This window comes from Leptidea sinapis, chromosome 2, assembly GCF_905404315.1.
Source record: "Leptidea sinapis chromosome 2, ilLepSina1.1, whole genome shotgun sequence".
In the NCBI taxonomy this organism is placed as follows: domain Eukaryota; kingdom Metazoa; phylum Arthropoda; class Insecta; order Lepidoptera; family Pieridae; genus Leptidea; species Leptidea sinapis.
Genome location: NC_066266.1, coordinates 7954105 through 7975377, shown reverse-complemented (window position 1 = coordinate 7975377; position 21273 = coordinate 7954105). Strand labels below are relative to the sequence as shown.

General features: G+C 33.0%; 4 protein-coding genes across 11 annotated transcripts in view; 2 read left to right on the top strand and 2 right to left on the bottom strand.

The window, feature by feature from the left end:
* Window positions 1–3480, top strand: part of LOC126975707 (scaffold attachment factor B2) — a 30078-nt gene extending 26598 nt beyond the window's left edge. For all 4 annotated transcript variants that reach the window (XM_050823730.1, XM_050823715.1, XM_050823722.1 and 1 more), the window contains 2 exons: window positions 1033–1203; window positions 3237–3480. In XM_050823730.1, the coding sequence (XP_050679687.1) occupies window positions 1033–1199 (167 nt within the window). In that variant the 3' untranslated portion in view covers window positions 1200–1203; window positions 3237–3480. The remainder of the gene's footprint in view (window positions 1–1032; window positions 1204–3236) is intronic.
* Window positions 3478–8758, bottom strand: LOC126976324 (uncharacterized). Of its 2 annotated transcripts, XM_050824620.1 has the most exons (5): window positions 8607–8758; window positions 8276–8546; window positions 7804–8153; window positions 4733–4823; window positions 3478–4168 (listed from the first exon to the last, which is right to left on the bottom strand). In XM_050824620.1, the coding sequence occupies exons 2-5, from the start codon at window positions 8525–8527 to the stop codon at window positions 3848–3850; spliced, it is 1014 nt and encodes a 337-aa protein (XP_050680577.1). In that variant the 5' UTR covers window positions 8528–8546; window positions 8607–8758; the 3' UTR covers window positions 3478–3847. The 2 variants fall into 2 exon arrangements, with proteins under 2 accessions (XP_050680577.1, XP_050680567.1); XM_050824610.1 differs by having other exon boundaries at window positions 8276–8737.
* Window positions 8759–10401: 1643 nt separating this feature from the next.
* Window positions 10402–13385, top strand: LOC126976394 (abasic site processing protein HMCES). 4 transcript variants are annotated; one of them, XM_050824707.1, is made up of 5 exons: window positions 10402–10513; window positions 10914–11157; window positions 11506–11703; window positions 12743–12961; window positions 13104–13385. In XM_050824707.1, the coding sequence occupies exons 1-5, from the start codon at window positions 10488–10490 to the stop codon at window positions 13356–13358; spliced, it is 942 nt and encodes a 313-aa protein (XP_050680664.1). In that variant the 5' UTR covers window positions 10402–10487; the 3' UTR covers window positions 13359–13385. The 4 variants fall into 4 exon arrangements, with proteins under 4 accessions (XP_050680664.1, XP_050680688.1, XP_050680671.1 ...); XM_050824731.1 differs by lacking the exon at window positions 10402–10513 and adding an exon at window positions 10525–10701; XM_050824714.1 differs by lacking the exon at window positions 10402–10513 and adding an exon at window positions 10525–10830.
* On the bottom strand, window positions 13374–19947 carry LOC126976139 (uncharacterized). The gene is made up of 5 exons (XM_050824342.1): window positions 19753–19947; window positions 19435–19620; window positions 18696–19352; window positions 17883–18114; window positions 13374–13582 (listed from the first exon to the last, which is right to left on the bottom strand). The coding sequence occupies exons 1-5, from the start codon at window positions 19855–19857 to the stop codon at window positions 13482–13484; spliced, it is 1281 nt and encodes a 426-aa protein (XP_050680299.1). The 5' UTR covers window positions 19858–19947; the 3' UTR covers window positions 13374–13481.
* Window positions 19948–21273: the final 1326 nt, after the last annotated feature.

The window sequence follows — 21273 nt, the reverse complement described above, 5'->3', positions numbered from 1 at the left end:
GTCAAAAATGTCCGAGCAGCGTTGTATATACGTATACATTAAACCTATACAGATAACGTTGAAACAATCATTCAATTTACACCTTATTTCGTGGCAGTAAAGTAGTCTATTGTAAACGTTATTTAGAAGCTCATTGATATAATTGTTTTGCAAAATGATTAAAAATTTCAAGTTAGTAACACAATTTTGTTAATTTAACGGCGCACTGTGAAATACGACACTCCTTCCTTTTTTAAACTTGGATAATATGGATTTATTTGGACAGTTTTTCACTGAACACTGTCATTGGGCGTTGTATTCAAAGCGCGGTCGTAACTCAACTGAACGGAATCTCTGCCTAAGGCAAAGAATGCTAAGTGTCTGGCAATGAATGACGTGATTTTTAATAATATTCTGAAGGTAATACCGAAAAATCGCACTTTATTATATTTTAATGTATTTAGATCGGTTTTTTACACACCTTCAGTACCGTTTACATGCCAAAGCCACTGTAACCCAAACTCCATAATGGTCCATCGTTCTTGTTCCTGTGTTGTGAGCATGCGCTGACAAACTTTCAGCTTTTATAAAATAACGTAGGTCTGGGGTCCACGGGCTCTTACGGCCATTCCCACTATTCAGTCTATCTCCGGTTGTGGCCTACTTGAGATAAAAAATTGTAACTATCGTTGACTTTTCTGTCCCAATAAACTTATCGACGGTAACTCATCTTATCCGTACACGTTGTCAATGGGACGATGTATAGCTGCGATGGAAGTTTGAATGGAAATTGCAAATCACGCGTCCCAATATAAGGCGAAAAGAATGACTTATCGGGTATATTGGGACAGCTTCAGATTATTGACAGCTAATTACTGACAGTAGAAGGTAGTAATTTATCTCTATCTGTAGATAGTATATTGGGAACGGCTGTTAGACCATTACGATTTTTATATCAAGTAGGCCACAACCGTAGATAGACTGAATATTGGAAACGGCCGTAAGTACCCGGCTACTGGACCGAATACTTGACAATGATGGTGTTTGTGACAGGCGGTAGCGGAGGCGACGGCTCGTGGTCGAATGCGGCGAGTGGTGCGGCTGAGACGCGGTATGGATCGTACGAGACGCGCTATCAACCCGCTTATCAACCGCCACCGCCCGGCGCCACGTATCCCGACCGTTACCCCGCCGCCCGCGAGTACGCTCGCAAGTACTAACCGAGTAAGTATATTTTATTATTTAAAGTGAATACTAAATCTTTACCATCGTTGGCATAAAAGGCATTTATTTTCTCAAAATTGATTCCTTTAGAATTCTTTTTGATGTCATTTCTAATATACTAGATAATACTACCGCTTCGGAAATAAATGGCGCTCTGAGAGAAGAAGCGGCGCAAGATACTATTCCAGCATCCTTTTTTGCGCTCTTTTTAGTAAAAATAAAATAATCATAATCTAGTCCCAGGCTGTCGAATCACTTAGATTTAGTCAGCTGTGGAGTAATAGGATTTACGATAGAGTCATTTTTTATAAAACATTCAGATTTATTTATAGATAAAATTTATTTTTGATTTTAAAGTCGATGAAACGAAAATGCGACAGTAGAAAGAGACAGACACATAAATTCATGAGATTTAACGTGGGAGAAAATGAGATAGGAAGCATTATGCAGTGTTTTGGTACCAGGGGAGCATCGTTGAAGAAGAGATTATCTATCTTATGTATTACACGAGTATACCTTAATACATTCACTAGGTAGGCACAGCTGTAGATACAAGTACCTAATAATTGATAAGTAAATAATAATATAGTAGTTAGAAGTTTAGATATTGCACACATAACTTGAAAAGGTTGAGGATTTGCTCTCGGCATTTCAATTTTATGGTTTTAAAATGCCTCTTTCATAAATATAATGCACTTACACGATAATATGTGTAGCAGACCCTTTTTAGTAGCTTCATAACTGGTTAAACTGATTTCCTGTTTATTCTTACGGAATGCCTATCAAAGGTATTAATTAGGTAAGCTAAAATATACTGGGTGGGTGTTCAATAGAAAAATGGAATGGAATATAGAATAACGGAGCTAAATAGATAGATAGATTACTACATAGATACCAGGAGAACATAGATAGTGGTGATAGTAATGTCTCTCATAGCCGTCATGTGTCATCCTAGCAACATGTACCAGGACTTCATAAGCAGTTTAGAGGTTTTAGCACAATGCAGGTTTCACTTATAACATTTTTACGCCCGCAATCTCCTTTTTTTTTCAGGAAACATACACTGTGTTATTACAAATATTAAGTTAAATATAGACACGTGTTTTGTTAGACTGTGACTTTAACCATAACAACGTCGGTGACCTAAGAATAACGACGTCTAAAATGGAGTTTACCTTTTTCAATTACAACAGTGTTTAGCTTTTGTTTAACTAAAACGTCCTTAAGCACAACATAAACTGAAGTGTACAGGAAAAATTAAAGGAACGGAATGCAATTTTTATCAGCTGTCATCTGTTCATCAAATTATATAAATGCTCCTTATGAATATTATGATCTATCTGTTAAACACACCTTAGACAAGCTTCAGCTCGTGTTTAAATATAAGCAATGTGTAAAGATTGATGAACGCTAAACAACAGAAAGACACAGCTTTGTAAGAGAACACAAAAAAAAAAAAGTGTTTTTAAAACAAGTGTTCAACACATGTTTTACTTTTTTTTTTTGTAATAACACAGTCGTTTACAAATAATATACGCACTATGAAAATTATCTAAATTCTTGTGAACAGCTCGATCACCTGGCGTTGCTTTAGAGACGTCGCTTCATTATGTGTTTTCTACCACACAAATAACGATATCATCCCCACCATCTTGATTCGTTCCTCCACAGTGCGGTTTTCAAGGAATTTTCTTCCACATACAACCAAGCTGTGGAATGAGCTTCCTTGTACGTTGTTTCCGGGACTATACGACATGGATGCCTTCAAAAAAAAAACGCGTACACCTTCCTCAAAGGCCGGCAACGATCTTGTCATTCCTCTGGTAACCCGTACGCTTGTTTGTCTTCCTTTTCAAAAAAACAAATTTAATTGAAACAAATGAGTGTTCACTCTTACAAACTTGTGCGTTCATAGGAAAAATATCATTTGAATATGTACAGACATAGTGCAGGTCATATCTTAACATGTTGATAAGATATAAATAGCAAAGATATTCTTGATACATTCTAATAAACATATTATTTAATTTCAGATCCAGAGCAATTCATGTATGTGTATTCAGAGTCGATTATTCTTAATTTTTCTGCGGAACGGTGAAGAAAGTATTTTTTTTTGCATTCCTGCAATGGACTAGACACAGGAGTCATTGTATCTGATTTTTGGGGACACTTGACATAAACTATTTTCGTGTGTTGATTTAGTTAAGATTTAATAATTATAAGCTTTACTTACTTTGTAATATATAAATGAAACATGTAATAAAAATTCTAAAATAATTTTATCTTTTTATTTAATTCTCACAATGACAAACTAAGGTTGTATTGTTATTCGATTACAAACTATGTAATTAAACCATTGTCATAATATTATTATGTGTGTTAATTTATAAAAGAATCAACTCAAAAGATTTAGTACAAAGATTACAATGTACATACATAGCTCAAAGGTAACGAAATTATATTTCGTATATGTTTTAAGATACATAAAGCTAATATAATTGTTCGCCATGCAACATATGTATTATGTCAGTACCTATTAACTAAATTTATAAGATCACAATTACCACTCTAAAACAAAACACCGATAAAGAAAAAATAGTATATAAAGACATTTTTAAAACAAGAACAAAAATAAGTAGATATCTTAGTACACAATAGGTTCGTAATTGTACTGAGCTAAAGTATTAACATTGTGAACAAACAATTTAGATTGTGTAGGCATATGTTCATTTTCAAATGGAACAAATGGCTTTTCACTCATTGATGACTCATTAACATCTATAGAAAGCTTATTAAGAGCTGCAATAGCATCTTCCTGGCCTTGTACTGCAGCCAAACGTAACAGACGAGTTGCTGTGCTACTATCTCTGTTCAGTCCACCACGTCCTTGACCATAATAGATGCCCAGGTTATAAAGAGCTCCGGGATGTTGAAGTGCTGCGGCTGATCGATACAACTCCATAGCCTATAAATAATATTGTATATAATAATGACATAATAGTAAAGATGTTTCACTTTGTTACAATGTATAGAACATCTCTAACAGATACAGCATTGTTCACAGGTATGATAAGGTTTGGTTTTTTGTACTATATATTTTTATTTCAAACAAAATTGGAGAGAAAATTAATGAAAGGGAGGTATTTAGTGAGTATTGCTTAATATTATGTAAATGAACAGAAAGATGAAGCTGTAAATGTTGATTTAAATGAATGGCAATGACTTTCTTGCCACTTCTGATTAAAGCTCAACCCTTTCTGATGTGTCGGTAGATATAAAAAGATAACTTTTGACATTCATAACTGTCATTTTCTTGAGCTACATGAATAAATTGATTTTGAAAACTCTTGCATAATATTAAATTATGTGACATCAGAGCCTATACGTAAAGAGGTTTGGAATGTATAACTTTCTATCGAACCAAGCTGGTGAAAGCAGCATGAAAATCAGTGTAATAATTTTTGAGTTTATCTCGAACAGACAGACGCTTAGGGCTTAGCTTTATAATATGTAGTGATCTGCAACTTACAGCTTTTTCATCAATATCAACCCCAAGACCTTGCTCATAGCAAAGCCCTAAGTTGTAGAGTGCTGGTGCGTGGTGTCTATTTGCAGCAGACCTGTTCAAACATAAACAATTACTAGGATGCCACAGTCTCTCGTCGTGCCGCTTCGCTGCGGCGTATATTTGAGTGAAGTGAGGTAAAAGTCAGTGTAATTTACTATGTAGTTGATGCTTATAGATCACGAACATTCGAAAATGGTCAAAGGATAACAGTGTTACAATTAAAACTTATTGTGATTTGATCAATCGGCTCAATTTTTCAATAAATATAAATAGCGCGTGCTAATTTAGAATAATTTGTAAATCATGTTTGTTTTTAATTATAATAAATGAATCCAGTCAAAATTCTGTCGACAATAAACTAGAAAATTTCGAAAGCTCTCTATGAGTTCAAAATTTTTAAAATCGGTCCAGAAATGGCTGAGAAACAATTTAACACAGAAATCAATTGGTCACCCGGTGGGAGCTCCGATCAGCTTCTCTTCGCTCAATGAATTCAAAAATCTTTAATGCATATATATTACATAACCTAACTAAGAGGCTACATTACACATAACTATTTGTAGAATGAATGAAACGTTGTCAATATTTTCAAAATATTCATTCCTGAAAATAGCAATATGTCATCCCATAGTAAGATTAAAAAAAAGACTTGAGAGTTTTTTGACATTGATTTAGACTGTTCAATATGAATACAGCATGATGGAGCCCCTGTACATTACGGAATAAAATTTGAAATTTACTTGTAGATATGTAATATTTGTATGTGGTTGTTGCCTGTAAGTGCAATAACACTTAGATTTAAATTTATTTAGAATAATATATAATATAATTATACTAAGGCCAATGAGAGGAGATAAATAATGTAAACAAACAGACGTATTGAGTTACATTATACATACTGAGTTAATAATGAGCTAATTCCGACTCTTCCGATGAATCATCTTTGTCTAATACATAGAACAGCGATGAGAATAGAGCATCCATAATTTATTATATTTTTTTATTCAAATAAAAATGTTTTGATGCACTGAAACTTTGTTATTTCTCTTTCTCAATTCTTTATCTCATCTTGTTGGCCTTATTGTCACATTGCTTTACCAGGCTCCTTTGCACAGGATGCCGGATAGGTTTTGGGTACCACAACGGCACCTTTTTCTGCAGTCAAGCAGTAATGTGTAAGCATTACTTTCGGTACGAAGGACGCCGTAGCTAGTGAAATTACTGGGCAAATGAGACTTAACATCTTATTTTTCATGGTGACGAGCGCAATTTTTGTGTTTTTCAAGAATCCTGAGCGGCACTACATTGTAATTGGCAGGGCGTATCAGCTGAACGTCAAGCTCGTCTCGCTACATTTTTCATAAAAAAAGGACAAATAAATTCTACAATAAAGAAATTAGTTAAATCTGCCCATTACTTTAGGTAAATATCATAGGTAATATCAAAATTGCGTGAAGCGGTCTTATCATTATTCAACGTACGCAGTTTCTTAATACAGTAGAACTCCTATAAACTCGAACACACAAATTCGACTTTCCATACTTTCGGGAGGGGCGTTATGACTCCGAAATGAACATTCAATATTTTACAAAGCTCTCAATAAGCTATCTATAAAACACTACAACTCGTGTTTCTACATGACTACACTTGGGGTGGACATCTTCGCTATGCCTGGATTCCATTACATTTTAGGTGCAAGGCTAAGTACATCACAAAAGAGGGTCACTGTTGCTGAACCTACACAAACCCAATTTTATATATCCTACAAACAATACTGAAGCCAAAAAGTAATTTATAGAGTTTTGTCTGTTTGTTTGTATGTATGTCTGAGCAAAATTGAATAGATTTAAGTCATATTTTGCATAAATCTTGACAAGAGTGGTTATAATAAAATACATTTTATACAAAACAAGATGCCTGTTTTTAATCCACTCCTAATCAATGGATGATAGTATAGATATTATATTATTTGGACAGAATACAACATAACTTTAATTGGCCTGGGTAGCTGTTAGAATGCAGTAGTTTATATTATGTATAAGATAGTATTTTCCACTAATTTATTCTCAGCTCATCTGAAGTGTAAACAGACAAAAGACTTACTGTAACTTTGAGGGTAATAATTTGACTTTGCAAGTTGGAAGACTAGACTAGAATAAATAGGCTTTACTGCTAATATTCTATGATAAAAAGAATTTAAAATGTTTTAATTTTGTTTCAAGGAAATTATTTTGCTCTAGTATTGTTTAATTTATTATTATTTTGTTATATTTAAGATGAAGTTTTGATTTTACTTATTAATAATGTATAGTTTCATCCATGGTTCTTTAAAATACTACATTTAGTAAGTATAACTTTTAGATCTGCAGGATTTAGTATACACATGTTGAAAACAAGATTTCAACATGGACTGTTGATATTGTATGACTGCTAGTAGAATAAACATGATCATCCGAAACATTCATATATGGGAATATCAGATAACATTGTTGTATAGGGGAGTTCTTCCAAACTGTGTTTTTAAGGAACTTTCTAGCACCATATAACCATGTTTTTTTTTATGAAAATAAGGTGTAATGATCAGGACGTTCAGCTGATGGTAATTGATAATCCCTGCCCATTTCGCTACAGTGCCGCTCAGGATTCTTTAAAACCCAAAAATTCTGAGTGGCACTACAATTGTGCTCATCACCTTGAGACATAAGATATTAATTCTTATCTGCCCATTAATTGCACTAGCTACAGCGTCCTTCAGACTGAAACACAATAATTTTTATACATCACTGCTTCACAGCAGAAATAGGAGCCGTTGTGGTACCCATAATCTAGCTGGCATCTTGTGCCAAGGAGCTTCCCACTGGGAAATGTTTTGATGTGTAGAAAGAGTTTTGTCTCAGTGTTTCCAAGGCAACATGGTGTGGCGGTGATCACTTGACAACAGAAGACTCACATATTTATCCGCCTCTTCTTTAAAAAAAACTATTGTTGTATAAAAGATTATGCAAAAAAGTTTTAACCAATATTATACATGCCTCAACAAATTTAATCCATCCTTGTGTTGACCATTCTCAATTGCTGCCAAACCCAGCCTGTTTTCTATTGAGTTTAAAACTTCTCCCAAATCGTCATCGGAACTCTCACTGCTTTTATTACTTGATGTTCCCCCAGAAGAAAATTCATTTGATATCAATTTCACAACAGGAAAGCTTTCCTTGTTATTTTCTATTTCGTAAATAGAGTCTATTTTCTTCACATTACTGTTGCCAATAGAAGAAAAAATAGAGTTGATTGAGAGATTGATGCATTTTCCCCCTTTTAATTCATTTTTTAGTTTTAGGTGTAGCAATTGACTTGAATACCATCCAAATACCAATGCACTGCTCTGTAATCAAAATTTAATTTAAACTAGTTATGTTTTTTATGCATTTGAACTAACAGAGTTTTTCTCACTTAATATTAGAAATATAGAATACAGGAGCCTCCAAAGTTGAAACTGTTACTTACCCATGTAATAGCACCAAGCCATGTTCGGTTTAAATCCTCAAAGTTCCATCTCTTGCTTTTAGCATTGTTGTCATAATCATACGAATTCCAACATTTCCTGGTAGAAAACCAACAACTAGGAGCATTAGGCTTCGAATTATTGTTATCTGGTGGATTGTTTGAATTTACAACTCCAGCAGAACTTCGCTTATCAAAGTGGTTGGCGCTTCTTTCTAAGGTATCCCGGAGCCGTCGAGTTACATACTTCCACATAGTGGTTTCTTAAAGAAGGCTTTAATCTCAATTTAGAGATACATCATTATATCTACATATAAATAAGTATCTAACTTACATTTCACCACTACGTAGATAAAAAGGAACAAACTACAGACACAAAGTTGTTCTGGTTTATTCGACTAGTTAAAGGTACCTAGTACCTAATTATTTATTTTCCTTTTTTGAAAAATTATTTAAATGTCACAACTCACAATAAGTCGTCATAGATTTTTTTTTTGGATTTTATGGCCTGGTAACTAGACCTTATTAAGCCTTGTCTTTTTTCGGAGTCGTCATAGAATACGTAGAACTCTTTGTTGTACCATAATAATAGTATAAATAATACTATATAATCGATGTATATATATTGTAATAATTTTATGTACATAGAAATAATAAGAATACGTTCAACGTTTTAAGTATCAATTTAAATCTTGAGATTTTGAACGTTTTATACTTTTATGCGGCTCCATCTCAAGCTACCTACCCTAAATAAATATTCTTACATACTAAAATTGTTCTTATTATGTAATGCTTTTAAAGAATACTTAATATAAACAAAGCTTGATTTTAGAATTGACTATCAATGCCATAGTTGAGTGTGTCCTCTATCTCTATCTCACTTCGTGAAGTGAGTTCCTTGTAAGCAAATTACTTTTTAAAATAGCTAAGTATCGAGAATAACACTGCTTCAAAAATTGGAGCTACTTACCACTCTAGATAGTACCAAACATGTATCTTCACCATTACCATCATTTTAGCATCGGTTTTTCGGTATCCTGGTTAATGAATGTGGTGATGCATGTGCTAAGTCAGCTCCACAAATATTCTCTAATTACTTAAGCACTTATCTGAAATCAATGACGAATGATAGTTTGTAAATTATTGGAAAACAACCAAAAATTTAAAAGAAAATTCTATGGAGATCTTCAACCTAGTATCCCATCAAAACCATCGTTCTCAAAATTCAAGACTACCCATGAGCCGGTATTTTTTTTTAAATTGCCACTTACGCCTAAACCGATATGCGTCCACTCCAGTATTTCTCGCAATAACTTATGATTAGGGTTCACTGCTGAAATTCCCCGCCCGACACACAAATTAAATTCTAAGTAACACTCCATTCTAACTCTTATATCCGACAACAGATATATTATTTATCACTACGTGCATTTTTTTAGTCTATTTCCAATTTTTCTAACAGCTTGTACCTATATGTAAGTATTTGTTTCTAAATTTTAAATAAAATAATAAAACTGTTGTTATTTTAACAGTGATCATTCCCGTACACACTGGAACGCTCTTGAAAGAGTGTTAAAATTCTATTTGCGCTCTTCAACACCGTACCATTATCAAAGAATATTTAATAGTACTACTTGGTAGCATATATCACCCTGACATTGGCTAAATTGTGGTGACCGCAAAACCCACAATACCTCAGAATATTGACGCTACTTCTGTAGCGTCGGTAACTTCATTACAAAATATAGAAAGGACAGGCGATATACAACTTAGGCCGAGATAAAACAGGACGAAACTATTGATCTTGCATCTCTATCGCGTAACCCATTTATTTATTTGGCCCAAAGTCAAACTTTGGGGCAAATAAACAAAGATCTATCATGTCATCGAGCTTGCGATAGGGAATTTGTGATTTTATTGTTTCAAAACATATTTGGTGAGAGATACGGGTGCCTTTCAACATATAAAAGTTAAAGGCATGGTTGGGTGTCGTGTGTCTAGTTGCCAAAGCCGTAGTGAATGTAAATATTATGTTTGAGTGAACAAACTAACTTAACAGATATAGGTTTAAAGCATAAACAATAAAACAGTCTTTGTTCTTCCAGATAAACCACAAAACACAACATACAACACAAGTACAGACACTGGCGGCCATCTGTCTATATTTGTCATTGCGCCGTGCAGGTGACATATTAATATTTTGGATTTTCCTTCTATGAAAGCAGCGACATCTCTGTGCAGGTTTTGTACAATATACAATACATTATAATGCAATCAAATTAGATGCTAATATTAATTGTCCTTACTACTGCAATATTTTAGTACTTGTTAATTACGATAAAACTAAGATGGAATAGTGCATACCCTGTTAAATACGTTTTTAAACTTTATAAAGCGGAGATCCCGTCCACCTCATTTTCGAGCTACCAGTTAGCACCTATCCTAATAAATATACCTACTTATTAATTTTAAATTGTTCTTTAAGTAATGTTTAAATACTTAATAAATCTTGATGTTTAAATTGACGGTGCTTTTAATATGTGTGGACGTACCGGATTGTTAGTCTTATTTTATTACCTACTAAACATGGTAAATATTTTTCCTCAAACTTATAATCTTAATGCCTAAACTCATTTTTCAGATCTCTAGATAAGGAGCAGCTCCGCTGTGCCTGCAGATATAGAGATAAAAGTTTAAATGATTATGTTAAACCGAGCTACCTTACAGAATACAATGACGGGAAAGAATATTCTCCTTCATTTAATATTGCTCCAACAGATATTACTCCTGTCTTAGTTTCTGCTAGAAATTTTCTAAAAGATTCAGATGCTGGTCAGAGAATACTTAAACCAATGATGTGGGGTATAATACCTCCTTGGCACAAGTTATGTATATATTTATTTAGATTTTTTAATATTAACTAATATAATATTATGTGTTATTCTTACAGTCTTGGTTTGGTTTTGATATAGCTAAACGATAAGAACTGTTAAATTGTTAATTTATTTTAAAAATATTTGTGCTTACCTGAATTATAAGAAATTTTTTATATTTACCTAGTTAACTAGTTACTTAAGCATGCCTAGCATGTTTTGTGTACCTTGTGGCATCTAAATCCCTAAGCTTGTTTTGCTTAAGAAATAAATTATATTTGTAATACTCTTTTCGATAAATGTCTCATTTAATATACAGAATTATCAGGAATCATTCATCAATAAAATTTTAATATACAGGGTGATTATAAAAGCCACAAGCTGACAACAAATAATTGTCGAATAGAAAACATAAGATATTCAAAGCTTTACAGTCCCATACTAAATAACGGTGGGAGATGTGTTATTGTGGCTGAAGGTTTCTACGAATGGCAAACAACTATAAAAACAAAGATTAAACAACCATATTACATTTATATGAAACAGGATTTCACCCAGGTAAACAATCAATATAATGTCATTGTTATCAAAGTAATGACTAATAACATATTATTGTGATATAACACTAGAAATAAGGGATTGTTTGTAACAAATTCTAGTAGGCTTCATAAGATACATAATAGCTTTAAGGGTAAATGTATACACTTTTAAAAAAGTCCCAGCCTCTTTCAGGCATTATCTATAAATAAATTTAAATGTTTTATAAAAAAAAAAAGGACTGTCGTAAATCCTTTTCCAGCCAGCCTAATATCTAAGTGATCAGACAGCCTGGGACTAGATTATGATTATTTTATAGCGATAGAAATAACTGTACAATATTGTATATTTTTATTGAAAAGAGCACAAAAAAAGAATGCTGGGAGAGTTTCTTGCGCCACTTCTTCTCTCTCAGAGCGCCATTTGTTTCCGAAGCGGTAGTAGTATCTAGTATATTAGAAATGACATCAAAAATAATTCTAAAGGAATCAATTTTGGAGAAAATTAATGCCTTTTATCCCTTTATAGTTGGATGTTTTTGTAATGGAAAGTGAAGTAGCAGTGTTGTTAATATTATTCCAAGAGAGCAGGCAAAACAACTATTGAAAAGTATATTTTTTTGCTATTTCAGACATAGTTTCTAAATTTAGGTTTTTTAAAATACATATATAACATAGTACATACATAAATACATGTTTTTTCAATATTTTTTTTGTATTATTTTTAATATTTATATAATATTCATTTTTCATGATTTGTTAGAGAATTTATAATATGTCTTGATAGAGCCACATGCTGCAAGACAACAAATGAAAACCGGCCAGGCTTATTACTTTAGTGTGACAAGCTACATCTTACACTTGCGATATGTATGCCACTTTGTGTTAATTTTTGAGCTATGCTCAAAATATAGTTTAATAGTCCACCTCTATTTTTTTAACAGTTTAACAGCAGCTGTCAAAGTCTATCTAGACATTTATATGATCTAAGGATTTTTTTGTTAAATAACTGGATGGATATGGTTAAGAGTTATGGTGTAATATAACATTATTTTTTCCAGCCTGTTGATGATAATTGTCAACCAACATCTTGTCACACTACAGAAAATGTGTGGGAAAACAAAAGACTCCTTTACATGGCCGGTTTATATAATGTTTGGCAGGACAGTGAAAATAAGAATATATATTCCTATTCTGTTATAACCTTAGAGTCAAATGATGTTATGAGCTGGCTTCATGATAGGATGCCTGCGATTTTAGAATGTGAACAACAGATTGAGGTAATTGTAAAACAGGTATACCAATGAAATGTCTTTAAATAAAAAAAAAGTTAAATAACAAATCCAGTAATTTAACATATTTATTATACATAATATTATTAAAGATCTATAATATATATTGAAAGAGGTTTCTATTTTACAGTCTTGGCTAGATGTTGATAATGTTCCAGCAGAAAAAGCATTAAGCCATCTGTTACCTGCGAAAAATTTGGAATGGCACCCAGTGTCTACAATAGTCAATAACTCCAAATATAAATCTTCAGATTGTAATAAGAAAATAGATTTAGAGAGTAAAGTCAAATCTTCACAGAAGCCTTTGACAGAGTGGTTTAAAAAAGCAAACAAAAGAAAATCCGAACATGACATTGATCATGATAGTGTAAAGCGAAAACTTTGAAATAAAAAATACATATACAATCAAAAATGTTTTCCTTTAATCAACATTGATAGTAAATAGGTACAAGAAACATATCTCAGTTTTACAGTTGATAAGCCCTATGGACTTGGACGATGGATCTTCTCAAATATTATGAATCTTAAACTGTTTGAAATCAGCTTCGCATCTTATCATCTGGTGGTTTTCGAGAAAGTCTGTTATGAAACTAACAACTTCATGTTCCTCTGAAAGTAAATAAAACATATTTAAAGAAAATTAAGTGCCCCACAAAAATAAAACGTAAGAACACATTGATTGCAGAATTAACAATAAATATATTCATTCATAATATTTTAAATTCAAATAATGTTCAAAATAGGATTTCAAATCTCTTATTGAATGTCAAGAACTGTATTAAAAATAAAACATGTGTGCATGTATGTGCCACTGCGCTGGGAACTGAATTAAAAAAAAAACGTGTGCAATTCATATGTGGTAGAAGTGAAACCTTCCAAAAATTTGGCATCAAAATAATGACATGAATGTAAAATTTCGGGAAAAGGATAATTGTTGGTCTTAGTAAAGATCATAGTGATCCAAAAGTTGATAATTATTTTATATTACATCCATTTATTCCGGCTCAGACATACATCTTCGATGAATGATACAAGAGGCTAATGGTAACTAAAGTATGATAATAACGACAATGGAATAGCTGTATCCGATGCAAAATTAACATTAAACCTCAAAACTTTATAAGTTCTGGTACATGTTGCTAGGATTACACTTGATTTCAAACGCTATGAAAGACTTTACTAACACCACTACCATATTTATGTTCTCGTTGGTATCTTATGTAATAATACATCGCGCGCATGATCAGAATATATAAAGGTATAATCGCGTCATACATAAGACAATCTCTTCTTCTAGACGATCTTTTGGTACCAAACTACTTCAAAAAACTATGCATAGGATGACCAAGACTATTTTGTCTTGCAACACCGCCGTTGAACTTATCTAACATTTGGCGACACCAGTCCATGCGAAGGTGTCTCTGGTCTTCGGTTGAAGTACGGGGAATCCATCTGGTACAAAGCTTCCTGACGTCTAAATGTTGACAAAACTGAAACCTGCTGATAGGTCACTCTCTTATCTTCCTCTATCATTCGTCGCTCAGCACTGATGTTATCTTCAGTAGTCGCTGTTAAAGCACGACCCTCACGCGGATCATTATTGAGTGTGCTACGTCCACGCTTAAACTCGTTAAACCAATTGTTAATAGTTGCACGAGATGGGGCTTCATTGAAATGCTAATCGCAGCCTATCATAGCTTTGTTTTTGAGTAAGCCTACAACGAAAGTCATAATCATCGACCGAAAAATTTTTCACGTTAGGTTCATTTTCACCGTGTAGCAAGAGTTTTAGATTTGCCGCCAATTCACAAAAACAAATTAATGCAATAACATTAGGTTACCAAAGAGTTCTAAAATTGAAATTCAAAAAAGTTTTCATTAGCAATGTTTCTAACTGGCCAGTTCTAAATATTTTCAGTGTTACCTAGGTAATAATGTGTAGCAAATTTTTTGAAGGTGTACAAATAAAGTGCATTTAGTTTTAAATTATGTAATCTTAATAAAACTTATAAGTACTTATGTATTTATTTATTGAAGACACAGTTAAAAATAAAAAGAATTCTATTTGAAAGGACTATGTTTGGTGCAGTCCTTTAATATGCATGTATGTTGTGTATATTTTTCCATAGGAATTATAGTGATTTTACTTGTTCTATAGACGACTTGAGGTTGGCGTGTTTTTTAGATAGTTGCCGGCCATGTCTTTAAGTTTGGAACACTGACGTGGTAGTTCATGAGCTCGACCTCTACACAAATGCTTCGAAGAATAATTCGGGCACAGGCACGGGAGTCTTCTCGGAAGATCTTAATATCAGCATATCTGACTCCTTGGGTAAGCGTAACACTGTATACCAGGCAGAATGCATGGGCCATGCTAGCGGCCAATGCAATCGTGGCCAGAGATGTTCAAGATCACACCATCTGAACACTCTCTGATAGCACATCTGTATAACGAACCTTTAAAAGTAAGTTAAACAATTCTAAAAATTTTTTTTTGCGCACGGTTTTTACTTAATATGTTCTGATTATATTATAAACACATATACTTAGTCTGGCCATAAATACTGTTACACTTAAAAATAAACAAAATATTACATTAGTATTTGAAATCTGTCATTTTTATATGATTGTTCATTAAGTCTTCTCATTATGACGCCAATACATTGTACAATATTTTGCGATGATAAAATGGAGTGGGGTGATACAAAGAACCGAATCACTGTGTTTGCAATACACAAAGTAGGTATGGAGCCAAATGCTTTTAATAGGTACAATGAGACCTCCTCTGTTTGTGAAAGAAAAAAATCTGGCCGTCCACGTAGTGTTCGTTCGAAAAAGGTGGTCAAAGCAGTAAGGGAAAGAATTCGAAGAAATTCTGCCCGAAAGCAAAACATTTTATCTCGGGAGATGAATATAGCACCTAGAACCATGTCGCGTATTTTAAATGATGACTTAGGACTTGCAGCATATAAGAGATGTACTGGTCATTTCGTAACTGACAATTTAAAAAAGTATATGGTGGTAAAATCGAAACGACCACTGAAGCGGTATGCAAAGGGAGGCCACAAAAACATTTTGTTTACGGATGTGAACATTTTTACAATTGAGCGCCATTTTATTCCTTCCCAATTAGTAGTCAGAGTGCAACGTGGGCACTATCAGACTTCAGTGTTGGTTTGGTGGGGTATTAGCTATGAAGGAGTGACTGAGCCAAGTGTATCAAGATACCATTCTTGAGGAGTTAGTGAAGCCCCTTAACAACACCATGGTCAATAACCAAGAATGGTCCTTCCAGCAAGACTCGACGCCGGGTAACAAAGCTCGGTCTACGCAGTCTTGGTTGGAAACGAACGTTTCCGACTTCATCAAAGCTGAAGACTGGCCGTCGTCTAGTCCCGATATTAATCTACTGGATTATGATTAATGGTCACTTTTAGAGATTACGGCTTGCTCTAAATGCCATGATAATTTGAAATGCCTAAAACACTCCGTACGATTGGCAGTGAAGAATTTTCCCGTGGAATAAGTGCGTGCTTCTATTAATAACTGGCCTCAACGTTTTAAGTGTATTGCAGCCAATAGAGACCCCTTCATATAAGCTTTTTATATTTTAAATTGTTTAATAATATTAAACAATTTAAAATATAATAGTGTATTAATTAATAATGCATTAAAGTAATAAATGTAATTTGCAATATATTTTTTTTTTCTTTGTTTCACATTTATGGCAAGACTAGGTATAATTTATAATTCCTACTATCATAAATAACGTATATCGTCGTGAAAAGAAGATAGTTATTAGCTATGAGTTACCTACAAATATAGCCTAAAAACTTCATATTTATCGCACCGATAGTTCTTAACCGGCTCCCAAAGGGGCCGATAAATATAAACACCCGATAGTCTATTCGTTCGATAACTTCTATCTGCCTGTTGAAAAATCCGAAAGTGCGCTATCCGTCATATTTCGCTTATCTACGTCCGTTTTCAATAACCCATCTATCCTTTGTTTAACTTACTAGAGGTAGACAAATCTATCCATATACGCTTACTTAGGTACATTTCAATAACCTTTTGACAAATGATTCATTGGACCATAACTATGGATAGATAAGATCTTGTCATTAAAGGATTACAGCAATGTATCCGTAAGTTAAACTAAGGATAGATTGGATATTGAAAATGGCCGCTAGTTGTTTAACTGAAGATTGAAAAATCGGCCCTTAACATCGAAAAAATATATACGAAATTTCGAGTAAAGATCGAAGTTTGTAAAATAATAAACATGTTCCAAATTTGAATGAAACAAAAATAAAAGTTTTAAAGTTGTAACAATACTTATTGTCAGAATAGCATTGAAGTACAATATAGCACTAGACACATTATCACGCTCAAAAATAGTCTGAATCAAAACTCTGCCTACGGCAGGAGTGTCATTCAGTTGTATTCCGACCGCGCTTTGAACACAATGCCACGAAAAAGTGATTGGTGCAGAACTGTCCAAATAAAAAGGAATCGAAACTTCAAAAGGATGGAGTTTCGTATTTTACGTAAGTGCCCCTTTAAATTAACAAAATTGTGTAACTTGACGTAAGTAAGTTAAGTAATTACATGTCAATTGCTAAAACTTGGACATTACTGCCACGAAATAAGGTTCTAATGTGAATAAATGATTCAATGTTATCTGTATAAGTTAATGTATACATATATACAACACTGCTTGGAGTTCGGACATTTATTGATGACCTTTTTAAAATAATTTTATACATTCCTGTTTAAGTTCTTATAAAATTGAATAATAATATTATGTTTGTAAATGTATAAATATGTATTCTGTTGAGACACCCAATAAGTAAATAAACTTGACCATATCGAGAAAATGTTTGCATAAACAAAGAAATAAACTTACGAGGATATTTGCTGCACTGGTAGATTAAGTTTATGAGATGTTTAGCAAGAGCTTTAAAGAGGGATTTGCCTCTTATTCTCCCTTTAATGTAATATGGTGTTAACAATTTCACAACCCATGGTGCTACTCTTTCCTTGCAACTGATAACAAATTCATGAGTTTCATTTAGTGGAGAGACAACACCTTCATCATCACTATCATCACCAAACAGTTCATGAAGCATCTGCTTTATCTAAAAAAAATATTTAATTTTAAACCTACCGTTAATTTAATGGAAACTTGGTTACCAATTTAATGAAGCATTCATGGCTTCAGCCAGAGCACAGCTTCATTAAACAGAAACATGTGGTTCCTATGGTTACTTATTGTAGTGAAGGAGTTTCTTGCTACTTCTTCTCATTAGCTCAACCCTTTACAAATTAGTAGTAGATTCAATAATATTTTTTTTTTTTTTTACATTCATAAGTGTCATATCCGTGACCTACATAAATAAAGTGATTTTGATTTGATTTGAAACTAGTGTGGATTTTATTATATCTAGCCACCACTATGGTGGCTGTCTGTGGTTGTTAAGTCATGTAGAATATATGAAACTACATTGACTGCATAGCTTGAGAAAGGCTTATGTATGGGTACATTCCACAATAAATTTCAGTTAAATAATATCATAATATCAGTATTAATTTTGAAGAAATTCACCATTGTCTCCTATGGAGGTAATGATCACTTAAGATATGTTTATAACTGAACCACATAAAATTATTTGGATTTTGTCAACTCTTGAATGTTGTAATAAATAAATAACGTAATTACCCTTAACAATTTATCTCTGTTACAATCTTGTATCTGGTCTAATAGTTCAAATAGTTTCGTTCTTAGGAAATACTCTTCACACAACCATTTGCCTGAATTTTTCTTATTTTTCAATGTTTTTTTTTCTATTACATTGTCTGATTTTCTTTCTACAGTACCAGCTATAGAGGCAAATCTTTCATTCACAGATTCATTATTAAAACCAATGCTTTTATCTTGATTATCCTGCTGTATTTTCTTTGTGCATTCATAATTGAAATCATTGGAATTACATAAAACACCATCAAATAAATCTTCTGCAGAGTCTCCTTGAAAGATTTGTTCTAACTGCTGCATAACATCAACAGCACTGTGAGATACAGATTCAGCTTGCAGTTCATTTATTTTATTAATGCTTTGAGTTTCTAATGGTGTTGAAGTATTCAAACAATTGAACAATTGAGATTCATTCATTATTTCTTTATCACACTCATAAGATGTCTGTGAAAATGACTCTTTAATTTTCCGAACTTTTTTACGTCCTGCACATGAACATTCACATTCAAAAGAGCCTGCCTTTGTTTGAGTTTTTTTCTCATTTAAAGATGGACTTGTCAAGCATTCAAACAATTTTTTATGAAGTCTTCCTCTTTTTGTGTCAGCTTTTAAATCATTTATCTGAAAAAATTATTAACCTGACTTAAAAAATAAAACAAAAAAAAACTTGAAGTTCAAATAGCAAAATATGAATTTTCAATACCATTTTTAAAATATTCTTCCTGTATAACTCGACAACCATGCAGCTTTGAGCTGCTTTAGTTTCAATTATCTTGGCACATCTCCATATAGCACTCGGAAGGTAAGTATTTTTATTTAATAACTTTTGATTATTCTCATAATTAAATGACAAAAGTTTTATCACATATTCCATGTAATGCTTGCGGACCTGTTATTAAATAATATCTAGGTTTATTTTAATTCTTGCTATTATTATTAGGCACAACTTGTTCTAAATCAGTTGATATATATTTTTTTCTATTCATTATCATTCTGATAAAATATATAACTACCTACCTACCTTAGATATGAGAAGATGAGGCTCATACTCTATGTCAGGGAGAGACATTGTTATAGGATCATTTTCCCTAACCCACTCTTCAATAAAACTGTCCGGGTCATTCATTCTGGTATTTTAGATTAGAATTTAAATGGTATACAAAACAGTTCGTTAGCTTCCAAAAAGATTACAAATAGACCATTTAAACACTTCGTTCGTTCAATAATTACCAAAGAGAATATAAACACTACGTTCAATAATTACCACAGACATCCGTTTCCTTTCCTATAACCTACACCACAGACCTACAGTGAATAGATCTCGTTATTTCTCTCTCTCTATATATCTATAGATCTCGTTATAGTGTTCTGTGGAATAGATACCAAAAAGTTATCATACATGGTACCCGATCTTTGCATGTCACGGAAGGGGAAGGTACAAATAACAACAACATTTAAAATAATATTTTTTTTTTTCACATGGAAGTGATCACTATCCTATTATTGTTTCATTTTCAACTAATGATTTTCGTTATTCACAAAGTTTTTACAGAAAGCCACGTTTATTTATTTATTCGTTCGACATATAAACTCACCAATGAAAAAATATTGGATAAATATGATAGTGTCGTAGACCTTGAATGTTTCAAATTTATCACATGGAGTTGTTTGTAATAGTTATGGCAATGCATTTACAAGTTCACTTCTTCAAGCTGCAGATGAAACATTTACTTTGAAAAAGTCAGGTAGAACAAAGATGGATAAAAATTATCTCAGCATCTCACCTCTTAAAAGTTCGGTAGTTCTCTCCACGCGTCAACGTTTACATCCTCCAATTTCCATATTTTACGATAATCGTCGAATACCAATTATTAACCATGTCAAATTTTTGGTAGTTGTTTTAGATTCGAAATTGACAGGAATGGCACACTGTCAATAGGTAGTTACTAAATGAGAAAAGCTACTTAATTTAATGAGATGCCTCTAGTGTTTGGTGGGGTGCACATCCATTTTTCCTAAAGCTACTTTATAATGCTACAGTACGGAGTAACCTTGATTACGGAACCTTCTTTTTAGAGCCCTGTAATTTAGCAGGTCTAAGTAAACTAGATCCAATCAAAAGCTATGAGAATAATAACTGGAGCTATGAAATCTAATCCATTGAATGAATTACAAGTAGAGTGCAACGAGCCCCCGCTTCATTTAAAGCACAGTAAACAGTTTATATCTGATCATGTATTTTTTCATGTGATACAATTTTAAATAGCCCCTTGATTTACCAAATTAAATACTCTCACGGATTTCATTGAATCGTCAAGATATTGGAATAACAAGACACTCCCTTATTTAGTAAGAAATTATTAATTAGTTATATAAATCGATTCACTATTCGACACATGGATCTCCAAAGCTTGTTTTATTTAACTGTAAATATGAAGCCTTGTCAACTATTTCGTCTGTTTATTACATTCCAAATATTGAAAAATATAATGCCAATTATTATTTTAATGCTGCGGTTAAGGCAAACTGGCCGGGGTGGCAT

What these genes read in the sequence shown, in the direction of transcription:
- LOC126976394 (XM_050824707.1), top strand. Translation starts at nt 10,488, where the DNA reads ATGAAAGCAGCGACATCTCTGTGCAG. An exon ending in GCAGCGACATCTCTGTGCAG is followed by an intron (nt 10,514 to 10,913) that starts GTTTTGTACAAT and finishes CTCATTTTTCAG; the next exon opens with ATCTCTAGATAAGGAGCAGC. An exon ending in TAATACCTCCTTGGCACAAG is followed by an intron (nt 11,158 to 11,505) that starts TTATGTATATAT and finishes TTTAATATACAG; the next exon opens with GGTGATTATAAAAGCCACAA.
- LOC126976139 (XM_050824342.1), bottom strand. Translation starts at nt 19,857, where the DNA reads ATGAATGACCCGGACAGTTTTATTGAAGAGTGGGTTAGGGAAAATGAT. An exon ending in CTCATCTTCTCATATCTAAG is followed by an intron (nt 19,621 to 19,752) that starts GTAGGTAGGTAG and finishes ATTTAATAACAG; the next exon opens with GTCCGCAAGCATTACATGGA. An exon ending in ACAGAGATAAATTGTTAAGG is followed by an intron (nt 18,115 to 18,695) that starts GTAATTACGTTA and finishes TATTTTTTTTAG; the next exon opens with ATAAAGCAGATGCTTCATGA.
- LOC126976324 (XM_050824620.1), bottom strand. Translation starts at nt 8,527, where the DNA reads ATGTGGAAGTATGTAACTCGACGGCTCCGGGATACCTTAGAAAGAAGC. An exon ending in GATGGATTAAATTTGTTGAG is followed by an intron (nt 4,824 to 7,803) that starts GCATGTATAATA and finishes ATGTTTGAACAG; the next exon opens with GTCTGCTGCAAATAGACACC. An exon ending in TTGATATTGATGAAAAAGCT is followed by an intron (nt 4,169 to 4,732) that starts GTAAGTTGCAGA and finishes TATTATTTATAG; the next exon opens with GCTATGGAGTTGTATCGATC.